At 41.1% G+C, this 12,737-nt stretch overlaps 1 protein-coding gene across 1 annotated transcript in view; it reads right to left on the bottom strand.

Annotated features, from left to right (window-relative positions):
* Positions 1–6,801, bottom strand: part of LOC115107728 (G-protein coupled receptor 39-like) — a 68,699-nt gene extending 61,898 nt beyond the window's left edge. Inside the window, exons 1-2 of the mRNA XM_029631322.2 lie at positions 6,515–6,801; positions 5,462–6,316 (exon numbers count right to left, since the gene is read on the bottom strand). Of these exons, the coding sequence (XP_029487182.1) occupies positions 5,462–6,251 (790 nt within the window). The 5' untranslated portion in view covers positions 6,252–6,316; positions 6,515–6,801. The remainder of the gene's footprint in view (positions 1–5,461; positions 6,317–6,514) is intronic.
* Positions 6,802–12,737: the final 5,936 nt, after the last annotated feature.

The following is a 12,737-nucleotide window of genomic DNA, read 5'->3' on the forward strand; positions in this document are numbered from 1 at the left end:
TTTTATGTTAAATGAATGGCCTTGGGACACCAAATTTAAACGTCTCGTCTTTGACCCTGATACTACAGCGCCGTGTTACAGGTAGGTGGCTAGAAATGGTAACACTGTGCCCTCTGAGACTCAAATCATCAGGCTGATGGCATTAGTTAATCTCTCAGATTAGTTAGTGAAAAAAACACTGTTCTAGACCTGCTGATGAATTATTCCTGCCCCACCTTACCGGGAGGCTGATAAATTACTGAAGCTACTGGCTAAATTACAGTCATGCTAATGGAACCTTACGTAGTCAAGCCCCTTTTCTTGAAAAGGGGGCAGATGGTACAAAGCATGACACAGGATAAATCATCTCACACAATGAACACTAGACTGGAAAATGAGGGTTTGACGAACATCTACATAATTTATATTGCAGCAAATTCGGGAGGTAGCCCAGACTAGGACTTGAACCCAGGACCAGCAATTGTCAACCAGGGACTGCTTTACAGTTTTTCCCAAAATTGCACTTTCTCCATGACACTGTTAATTTATTTTGACACTTGACATGTACTTAACCTTACTATGCTCCAGCAACTCACCAATGCTTCACGTCCCCGTACTATGGGGGACCAAGCCTTCTGCCCCCTTGCCCCTCGCCTATGGAATGCTCTCCCTGAACATCTGAGAGCTGCTCCATCAATCAGAACTTTTAAAATGGGCCTTACAACATATTTATACAGACTGTCTTTCTTATAGTCCTACTCTAAGTCCTTTTACCACCTATTCTACTACTGTACTTCTATTTCCTGTCTTGATTCTAAACGTTTTTACACTGAACAAAAATATACAAGCAACATGCAACAATTTTTTTTTTTACTGAGATACAGTTCATATAAGGAAATCAGTTAATTGAAATAAATTCATTAGACCCTAATCTATGGATCTCACATGACTGGGAATACAGATATGCATCGGTTGGTCACGGACACATGCCCCTACTTTTTTTTTAAGGTATCAAAAAAACAGTGTCTTATGTGACCAGCATTTGCCTCATGCAGTGTGACACATCTCCTTCGCATAGAGTTGATCAGGCTGTTGATTGTGGCCTGTGGAATGTTGTCCCACTCCTCTTCAATGGCTGTGCAAATTTGCTGGATATTGACGGGAACTGGAACACGCTGTCGTAAATGTCGATAAAGAGCATTCCAAACATACTCAATGGGTGACATGTCTGATGAGTATGCAGGCCATGGAAGAACTGGGACATTTTCAGCTTCCAGGAATTGTGTACAGTTCCTTGCGACATGGGTGCCGTGCATTATCATGCTGAAAAATGAGGTGATGGCAGCGGATGAATGGCACGACAATGGGTCTCAGGATCTCGTCACGGTATCTCTGTGCATTCAAAATGCCATTGATAAAATGTAATTGTGTTCATTGTCCTTAGCTTATGCTTGCCCATACCATAACCCCACCATGGGGCACTCTGTTTACAATGTTGACATCAGCAAACCACTCGCCCACACGACGCCATAGACGCTGTCTGCCATCTGCCTGGTACAGTTGAAAACGGGATTGATCTGTGAAGAGCACACTTTTCCAGTGTGCCAGTGGCCATAAACGGTGAGAATTTGCCCACTAAAGTTGATTACGACGCCAAACTGCAGTCAGGTCAAGACCCTGGTGAGGACGATGAGCACGCTGATGAGCTTCCCTGAGACGGTTTATGACAGTTTGTGCAGAAAAAACTTGGTTGTGCAAACCAGTTTCACCTGCTTTCTGGGTGGCTGGTCTCAGATGATCCCGCAGGTGAAGAAGCCGGATGTGGATGTCCTGGGCTGGCGTGGTTATACATGGTGTGCAGTTGCGAGACCGGTTGGACATACTGCCAATTTCTTGTGTTGTGTGACAAAACGGTACATTTTAGAGTGACCTTTTATTGTCCCCAGCACAAGTTGCACCTGTGTAATGGTCATCCTGTTTAATCAGCTTCTTGATATGCCACGTCTGTCAGTTGGATGGATTATCTTGGCAAAGGAGAAATGTTCACTAACAGGGATGTAAACAAATTTGTGCCCAACATCTGGGAGAAATAAGCTCTTTGTGTGTATGGAACATTTCTGTGATCTTTTATTTCAGCTCATGACATGTTGCATTTATATTTTTGTTCCGTGTATTTTATGTCATTTCTTTAAATCATTATTTACATTTTTGTCTATGTAGAGCATTGAGATATCACTGTAATGAAGTGTTATACAAATTAAATGTATTATTATTATTTCATTCTGATTGCAACACAAACTCAAGGATGCTATGTTGCAATACTAGCTGTTGAATACAACCACACCGCTCTGAAAACAAATACACATAATTACATATGAATCCCTTCCAAAGTGCCACTTGCCAAGTGGCAGCAGACCAGCCAGGCACTGATATTCCTACCTTGCAATCAGTCGAAGGACAGCTCTTTAAGCACTGCTCAGTGAGCTGTTGTACCTTCAAGTAGTGATCACTGGTCTAGTAGTGAAATGGAAGCCACGATGGCATAACCAATTGTGGAGATTGTTTGTTGTCTGAAAGGGCTGTGATGGTATTTAGGAATGGAGAAGCCTTAGGATGTACATGAATAAAGTAACTAAAGAAGCTACACATTTCTAAGGCGAATCCAATGATGATTTAGCATATGCCTGGTTTCTAAGCGTACATTATATGGTTAGCGTATATGCTACTGTAGGCCTATATTTTACAGCTGGACATTCTGCAAATTTATATCACTTATATTACTGTTGATTTAGATGAATAATATATCTATATATGATATAATTATATTTAATATATAATAGATGACACACAGAAATGTAAAAATGCAAGGGTATGTCTGTCCTAAATATTAATATGTATACAGTGAAAGGTTCAAGTAGGTGGTTGAGAGGAGCAGAGTGCAGTATTGAGGAGAGATGAGGTTACACATTATCTCAGTTTACATTATCAAGTGCCAAATTGAAGTAAATCTGCCCATTTTCAATTTGATAACACAAGTACCCCCAGTGAGATCTGCTGTACCATTAATAGAGTCATTTTAATCTTAATATATCATACTGTTGGGTTCTGAAAATCTGAAATATACTTATTCAGCTCACTGAGGGAGAGAGGGGAATGTATAACGTTTACATTCTGTCCGGATATATTATTGTTAGCCATCAAGGATCCTATGGGAGGAGAAGAGACACTCTGGTACAAGTCAACATGACAGCCGTGAGTTGGGGAGGAGTGAGTGAGGTCAGATGAGGTGAGGAAGAACAGATATCACTAAAGTTATGTCGAGCAAAAGAGATGCATTGTCTTTTCAGATGTGTAGGAAGAGACTCAGTATAGGAGAAAGGACAAAATATCAGTGCTTGTGTGAATGTCTTATGCCGCTGTATGACCCAATGGGTGAATAAACTTGGTTTAAGCTTTACTAATTGTCTGTGAAATTCTACAAGGTTCATTTAGAACCTAACAATACATTATATTCACGTTGACTTCCGATACTCTTTGCCATGTGGTATTATTTGCTGTTTGGATAAACTATTGCCTGGAAACCCTGTAACCAATTTAGAGCAAACACTTCACATGTGCATGTTGACCTGTCTGCACGCAGCCACACAAAATAATCATTATAGTCAATGTCAAGATGGATTACAGGCCTCCAATTCTAGACCAATGTCTCTTTCAACAAATGTACAGTAAACAAGGCTTCCTGCTTCCAGCACACGAGGACTTTACATTCATTCGAGACATGAGAAAATACAATAATACGGTCCAGAACTAATGAAGAAATAACTCTGCATACTTAATGTGTATACACACTTCAATGTTGTGTGGTTATTTATTTCTATCCACGTGACATCAATATAACATGGCCAACTACAGGCGTGTTCTTCATGTGAGTTCCCTTGAGATTCTCTGTGGACAGTAATGGCACAGACCACCCCAAACAGAAGACGTATGTGTGAAATCAATCCTTTGAAGGGTCATAACTTTTAAAAATGGTGTCGTGGAGTCAATCAGAGCTTGGGGCCGAGAGCGGCAGACACAGAGAAAGCAACATGATTGGACAATAGAACTAACAGAGCTTGTTTTATGCAGATTGGCATAGTGTAGTCCTGACATATGCAACTGTAGGCCTAAAAAGAAATTGACTTACAGTCTATGTCAGCTATTGTTTTTATAGATTAATTCCAGTTAATACTTTTAGATTGAAAAGGGTAGGTAGCCTAGTCAGCCCAAGTTTGAATGTAAACCCAATGCAAACTTGAGCTGACAAAATGTTTCTTCATTCCGTTGATGCAGAGGTTCCATCTACTTTTATAGCACTCTAATTCTATAGGGTTGGTCTTTACCTCCTTGTTGTCTTTCAGGAGTAATGAGACCTTCTTTTCCAGGTAAGCACTTTTCGTTTATCTCAGCAGCATTGAATTCAAACGCCTTAGATGCTTTCGTGATCATGAGATTGTTCTGTTTGATTTGAGAGTTAATGTCCTCAAGTGTTTTGTCTTGCTTATCGAACCTGTCTTTGAGAATGTTATCTCCAAGTAGTGTTGCATTTGAAATCTTGTCTACTTTTGGTTCATTTTCATCTCCTTCCCCGGGTTTGCCTTTATCTTTGGGTTGTGGTCTTTAATGGGGGAAACGTGAGAGGAATGCCTGCGTCTGTCTTTTGGTACTGATGAGGAGGGGGTAGCCAGGACATTGTAGTGGTCAGATGCTTTTGCTCTGTAGCCTTGGTGTTGTTGCAATGGTTGTTGCTAGCTCCTTTGACACTAGCTTTCAGAGGACCGGATCCTGAGGAAAATGTTGACATTGACATTCTCTTCTAGGTCAATAACCAACAGTATAGTGACTAATACATATTTTTTTATTTACAGTATTTTGAATTGAGTGAAGTTCAGGTTGAAAAAATTAATTGAGAGACTTCGCTAACTAGCTCTTTGAAGTTTGCATGCTTAGGTCGTCATCTTGACGAAATACTCAATGCCGGAGGAAAGTGAAGAGAGCGCCTTGAGATTTGTGCGTTGCGTCCAGCATGAACGACTTGTGATTTCCGTGAATCTGATTGGTCAAGACACAGCAAAGAGCTTGCAGCAGCACTTTGATGTGAAGCACTCCAATGTGAAGGACAGAGAAATTGTGCTCGAGTTGTGAGTTGACAAATCATGAGGCAAATAGAACTAAAAAACAACACTTTGGCCATCTTTTTAACTCTTTGCGACAATATATTTTATTAACCTAAATCAAAATCGCCACACATTTTCCGGCGGCCCTGTCACAACAGCTACACTGTCTACCAGTTGGAATGCAATGGTGTACACGCCCTGTGTAACACAAACATGCACACGGACACACACACATTGTGGCCACCAGTTGGCTAAACAAAATGTATCATCATCCTTTCAAAATTGCAATTAGATATTTTAGGTAGAATGTAAAAGTGTCAACTTACCTAGAAAAAGGATGGTTTGCTTCTTGGCGGCTTTGACCCTGGCACTCTCGTGTTTTGGCTTGTCCTCAACTCCGTTGACCCCTCTTCCTATGGGCCCCATGGTTTTCTGAAGGACCAGGATCATGGCCCGACACATGACCCCCACGCTGACCAGCACCACCATGTACACAATGAACGCCACAAAGATACTGGCCCTGTACATTCCCCACTGGTTTCTCAGGTTGGTGCAGAACGTCAGGTTCTGGACGGGCATGATGGCTCGCTCTGGGACATAGCCCTCCATTCCTGTGACGAACAGCAGCGGGAGGGCTACGAACACGGACGTGACCCAGGCGAGAGCGATGAGACTCCCAGTTGTTCGCTCTCTGCCCAGGGCCTTGAAGCGGAACGGGTGGCAAATGGCAATGTAGCGTTCAAAGCTGAGCGTCGCCACGTTCAAGATGGTGGCGTAACTGCAGGCCTCGAACAGGAAGTTGTAGATCTTGCAGGAAGCGTCACCCGAGGCTGAGGTGAAGGGGAACCACGTGGCACTGTAGAGCTCTACGGGCATTCCTATGAGGAGGACCAAAAGGTCGGAACATGCCAGGCTCACCATGTGGTCCGTCACATATTTTTGCAGGTAGCCATTCTGCCGCAGCACCTGTGTCACCCGAATGGTGATTCCATTACCCACGATGCCTGTGAGCAGGATGAGGCTGTACAGGACAGTGAGGAAGACTTTGATGCCATAGTTGGGCTCCAGCTCCTTCCAGTCTTTTTCCTCGGCTATCTCGGCCTCCCCCTCATTCATGGTTACTGAGTTTCGATTTCCAGATATAGATTTTTTCCTAGCGTATCAGTTCAGCAGGGCAGAGTCTGTAATAGAGCCCAGAGGAAATCCAAACAGCCAGGGAGAGATATATTTTTCAGAGATAAAATAATATATTTCTGACACACTCGTCCAAAACCGTGGTTAACTCTAAAAGTAGATTAACTTAACACCTCTTTGTTTGACCTCTTTGTTGCCCAGATAAGCCATATCACAGAAGAATATTAGGATCCTATTAGACATACCAGAAAGTTTCTTCCTCGTTTTAGCTTCTTTGAAACACACGGCTCACCGTGGCAGGACTCTCCATTACTGGCCTGAAGTCTGAGTTCATCGACCGTCCGTACAGTTCTTCATCCAGAAAGTATCGGATTTACTCCTTTGCTTGTGCCATGCTTCAAGCTGCACCCTGACAGCAGGCACTGATTTTCTCCTATCTCCTCTCTCCTACGAGTTAAAAATTAAACTTCAGAGCAAGGGAGAGAGAGAGCACGGCCCTGTTCTGTTATCACTACTCAAGTGCAGTATGAACCCTGGCTAAACTTCAGGGACAAGGGTGGTTGTGTGTAGGCGGGACCAAGGGTTACTACACATCACTTTAGTCTTACAGAGGTGTGGCCCTTCCCGAATATTATCAACTCCCATTTGGATGAATATAATACTTGCCAGAACAAAAAATATATAACTTTGCTACATGGCACATTTATTCAAACACTATTCTTAGGCTTATTTACACCAATTAAAACTATTTCAGAGTATACAAATTACTTTGACACTCTTCCACATGCTTTCTAAAAAAACAGAAGTGGTGAAAGAACTTCACTGTGTAGGATGAATGTAACAAAAGACATACATGGAAGTTCAAAAGTTCGAATGGAGGAAGTTGTATTGAAATTAGCCAGACATGACTGAATTAAAGTGCACACATTTTCTATTCAGGCCGTATCAAGTGCATATCATTTGACATTAACAATGAGCTGGCTCCAGACAGGAAGTAAATCAAACAAATACTAACACTTTGATTTAAGACAGGAAAAGTGACTGTATCCATTCTATGAAAACTTGGCCTGCAATTCGCTCTGATTTCACATAAGCATATTCCACAACAATTTGAGGTGGGTAAAGTTATAAAGCAGGTTTTACAAATCTGATTAGAGCACAGACTTGATTGGTTGAGTGCCAATCTCGGTATCCTCAAAAGCTCTCAGGCAGATAAAGCATGATAACCCAGGCCTATCTGCATGACAAAGCGTTGTCAGACAGGTGCACTCTCAACAGCGAAGCTAGCTAAATCAATTTGGTTTGTTTACAATAATTACCCTACCTCTTCATTTTCATCCCTTTTATATTTTCCTAATGATCTATCATTATGTTCGGTAATTGCCCTGATTGTAAATGTCTCTGTAAAACTGATATTTGAATGTTGTATAAGAGACGAGATGCTGACGTGCGTTTGACAAAACAGCTGAACTGAGTGCATGATGAATCACGAAAGAAATGTATCTCTGCAAGTAATGTACAATAGTACAATGGGCAGAACACAGAGAGACAGGTATGACATTTCCCAATGTCAGTTTATGAGGATAGGTGAGAGCTTTATCCTCTCATGAGCCTTTCACAATTATGGTCCAATTCCATTACTACAATTCATGCCAGCTGAATTTGGATATGGAATTTGTCCATGTAACTGCAATTATCTTCAATGACTAGACAGATTGGATCCAAACCAGAAATGTATTTGGAAGCCATATATTCAAGACAATCTGCTGACGTAATTTCACTGCTACCTTCTGTGTTAATCTTTTGTAGCTAGTAGAAATATACATTCTATAAACAGGAATGTGGTTTATAATTAGTGTTGTCATAAACACCAAAGATCATACAATACAAAAGTAAATCTATTGTTTTTCCTCTGTACCAGTTTCTGACTCGTAAGATGGTCTTAAAAGGTCTCTCAAATGTTTTTGGCAGGATTTCTTGGACATAAATTTATAATAGCTTATTGTGGGTCAATGCAATGATGTACAGTAGATTACACTGTACATACTATACTAAAAACAACACTCATACTATCACTATTATTTGGGGAGGCAGGTAGCCTAGTGGTTAGAGCGTTGGACTAGTAGCCGGAAGGTTGCAAGATCAAATCCCCAAGCTGACAAGGTAAAAATCTGTTGTTCTGCCCCTGAACAAAGTAGTTAACCCACTGTTTCTAGGCCATAATTGAAAATAAGAATTTGTTCTTAACTGACTTGCCTAGTTAAATAAAGAAACAATACAATTATATTAGTCTTTCAGGATGGAAAACCATTGTACAATTCAATTGTGTAGGCCATAGAGAAGTCTGAAAAATGTATACAACTGTTAAGAGATGGTGTTAGGTGGAGATCTGCTCCACTGATTTGGCCTTTGGCCTTCTCAGGCTGAATTAAAAACACTATCTGGCCAAATGAACATACTGCTATCTTCGAAACCTAATCAGGGAGCGGAGCGGAAGAGGATTCACTGAATACAACACAACGTCTGAACTGTAAACCAGAAGTAATTTAGCCTTGGGTCTTTTGTAGGTAGTTCTTTGACCAATAACAGAGATACAGAACGGAATTATAAAGTGTGAACCAACCACCTTAGCTAACAAATCCTAGGTAACATTCAACTCAGGATAACCGATACCATGAAAGTGGCTCACCTTTAAGCCAGGTACATTTCTATGGCAACAAATCCTTCAGAACGATCCTGAATGAAGTTTCTGAGCCTAGAATTGAGGAAAAATGAAATCAGACTCCCTCCCTCTCGCAAAGATTGCGTCATCATCCCTTTCATTTGAGGAAGACGACTGATCAAATATTTTCTTGAATATAGCCATGATAAAACACCTATCACATTACAAATGTAGTAATGACAGAATACATTTGAAACTTCCAATACAATTTGAAAGAATGTATTGTTAATTGGCAGCGTGCGGGGAAGAGATATCCCGCGTTTGTCATGGCTCTAGATGGTAAGCTAACTAGCTAGCTAACATTACCCAGATAATGACACAGTATAACGTAGCTAGCTAACAATATATGGTTAATGTTATAAATTAATATACATTAATATATGGTTAATGTTATTAATCGTTAATGTTATCAAAGGTTATACCGCCAAGACATTGGTTATAACAATAACAACTAATGTAGCTAATGTTAGCTAGCTAAAGAGCTAGTACACTAGTATGTGTAGGTAGCATGCTAACCGCTGGCTAGTTAGCTGTTCGGCAGGCCGATCCACCGGCTTACTAGCTGCTAGCTTACTAGCTTACTAGCTGCTGATGCATAAAGTTGATGAATTAAAGGTGAATTTAACCCTGTCTCATCTCCTTAATACTAATCACTAATATTAGCATAACACTTTGTGTCATAAAAATCTGATTTCTCTTCAACACAACCAAATACATTTAAAAAAATATATTTCTGTGGTTAATAATTATGTCTGAAACATCTCCAATCATTGAGACTAAAAAACACCACAAATAGTGTAAATTGTTGGTCTTTAAAAAATATGTTGCCTATTCATGTCTAAATTTGTAAGCTTTACAAAGAATCTTTGTCTTTCCAGGCCAGACCTCAAAGTGACACAGAGAGTGAGGACCTCACCTTAGTTGCAAAACAGAATATGCAAATATAGCTAACCATGAAAACGTTCAAATAAGTGAGCTCAAAAGAGAAAATGCAGCACTCAGACAATCTCTCTCTGTGATTGAAGGTAAGCATTCCTGTGGATGCTCCCACAGAATATTCTCACCCTGCATGCAAGTCCAGGTTTAGTTTGGTATATATCCATAGATGTCAAATCAAAGTTTATTTGTCACGTGCGCTGAATACAACAGGTGTAGACCTTATAGTGTAATGCTTACTTACAGGCTCTAACCAATAGTGCAAAAAAAGGTATTTGGTGAAAAATAGGTAGGTAAAAGAAAATAAAACAACAATAAAAAGGCAGGCTATATACAGTAGTGAGGCTATAAAAGTAGCGAGGCTACCTACAGACACTGGTTAGTCAGGCTGATTGATGTAGTATGTACATGTAGATATGGTTAAAGTGACTGCATATATGATGAAAAGAGAGTAGCAGCAGCGTAAAAAGAGGGTTGGGGCACACAATGCAAATAGTACGGGTAGCCATTTGATTACTTGTTCAGGAGTCTTATGGCTTGGGGGTAAAGACTGTTGAGAAGCCTTTTTGTCCTACACTTGGCACTTGGACAATTTTTAGGGCCTTCCTCTGACACCGCCTGGTGTAGAGGTCCTGGATGGCAGGCAGCTTAGCCCCAGTAATGTACTGGGCCGTACGCACTACCCTCTGTAGTGCCTTGCGGTCAGAGGCCGAGCAGTTGCCGTACCAAGCAGTGATGCTCTCGATGTTGCAGCTGTAGAACCTTTTGCGGATCTCAGGACCCATGACAAATCTTTTTAGTTCCCTGAGGGGGAATAGGCTTTGTCATGCCCTCTTCACGACTATCTTGGTGTGTTTGGACCATTCTAGTGTGTTGTTGAAGTAGACACCAAGGAACTTGAAGCTCTCAACCTGCTCCACTACAGCCCCGTCGATGAGAATGGGGGCGTGCTCGGTCCTCCTTTTCCTGTAGTCCACAATCATCTCCTTAGTCTTGGTGACGTTGAGGGATAGGTTGTTATTCTGGCACCACCCGGCCAGGTCTCTGACTTCCCCTTATACGCTGTCTCGTCATTGATCAGGCCTACCACTGTTGTGTCGTTTGCAAACTGTGATACTGTGATTAGGTTCAGTTGTAGTGTCTACCAATTGATAGTTGAATTACATGCAAGTGTAATGATAGCACATTATGTTCTATATTTTCAGAGTTGCCAGGTTTGCTCCACGAGGTGAAAAACCTAAAGAGGGAGAGAATGAGACACACAACTTCAAAGGGTGTCTGTGTGTTTGGTTTATGCATGATGACCAGAATGAGGAGTAGAGATTGGGAGTAGGAAAGATGAAAGGAGGTGGTTGAATGAATCCCTATTCACTTTCTCGAACTGTCTGTCATATTGTGTGTTCCCAGACATCATGGCTAGTGGATCCACACCTATCTCCAAAACTCACATTGGTGAGAGAGGAAACACAGTTTCTAACCGTGAGTGTGTTTGGTTTAAGCATGATGTTCAGAAATATGAGGATTCGAGATTGAGAGTAAAAAATATGATTAGAAGTTGGAAGGTGGGGGTTGAATGAATCTGTATTAAATCTCTTTAACTGTCTGTCATACTGTGTATTCCCAGACATCATGGCTGGTGGATCTATACCCTTCATCCAAACCCCAAAAGCAGCACTCCAAGACATAGCCGTCACAACCCTACGAGACAGCATTACATTTTACATTACATTTAAGACATTTAGCAGACGCTCTTATCCAGAGCGACTTACAAATTGGTGCGTTCACCTTAAGACATCCAGTGGAACAGCCACTTTACAATAGTGCATCTAAATATTTTAGGGGGGGGTGAGAAGGATTACTTTATCCTATCCTAGGTATTCCTGAAAGAGGTGGGGTTTCAGGTGTCTCCGGAAGGTGGTGATTGACTCCGCTGTCCTGGCGTCGTGAGGGAGTTTGTTCCACCATTGGGGGGCCAGAGCAGCGAACAGTTTTGACTGGGCTGCGCAGGAACTGTACTTCCTCAGTGGTAGGGAGGCGAGCAGGCCAGAGGTGGATGTACGCAGTGCCCTTGTTTGGGTGTAGGGCCTGATCAGAGCCTGGAGGTACTGAGGTGCCGTTCCCCTCACAGCTCCGTAGGCAAGCACCATGGTAGCATGGTAGGGTGACTTGAGCTGTAAAGGTAAGGTGACCTTGAGCTGTACAGCGGGGATGCAAACTAGTCACAATTTGAATACAAAAACAGGTGTATTAACATTAACAATACAGCAAGCAGAAAAATATTGTATGCATGTGCAGTTTTGCTTAATTTAATGTAAATGTTTAATGCATATTATAGTGCAATCATTATTTTTCTTGTAAGTGTTTTAATTTATAGAGTGCCATATAGGACTTTGCAAAACATATTCACAAAACTAAAAAAAAAATTATACGTTTTTTTTTTGTTATATACAGTGGGGCAAAAAAGTATTTAGTCAGCCACCAATTGTGCAAGTTCTCCCACTTAAGATGAGGCCTGTAATTTTCATCATAGGTACACTTCAACTATGACAGACAAAATGAGAAAAAAAATCCAGAAAATCATATTGTAGGATTTTTAATGAATTTATTTGCAAATTATGGTGGAAAATAAGTATTTGGTCAATACCAAAAGTTTCTCAATACTTTGTTATATACCCTTTGTTGGCAATGACAGAGGTCAAACGTTTTCTGTAAGTCTTCACAAGGTTTTCACACACGGTTGCTGGTATTTTGGCCCATTCCTCCATGCAGATCTCCTCTAGAGCAGTGATGTTTTGGGGCTGTTGCTGGGC

The sequence above is a fragment of the Oncorhynchus nerka genome, linkage group LG3 (genome assembly GCF_034236695.1).
Source record: "Oncorhynchus nerka isolate Pitt River linkage group LG3, Oner_Uvic_2.0, whole genome shotgun sequence".
Classification (NCBI taxonomy): domain Eukaryota; kingdom Metazoa; phylum Chordata; class Actinopteri; order Salmoniformes; family Salmonidae; genus Oncorhynchus; species Oncorhynchus nerka.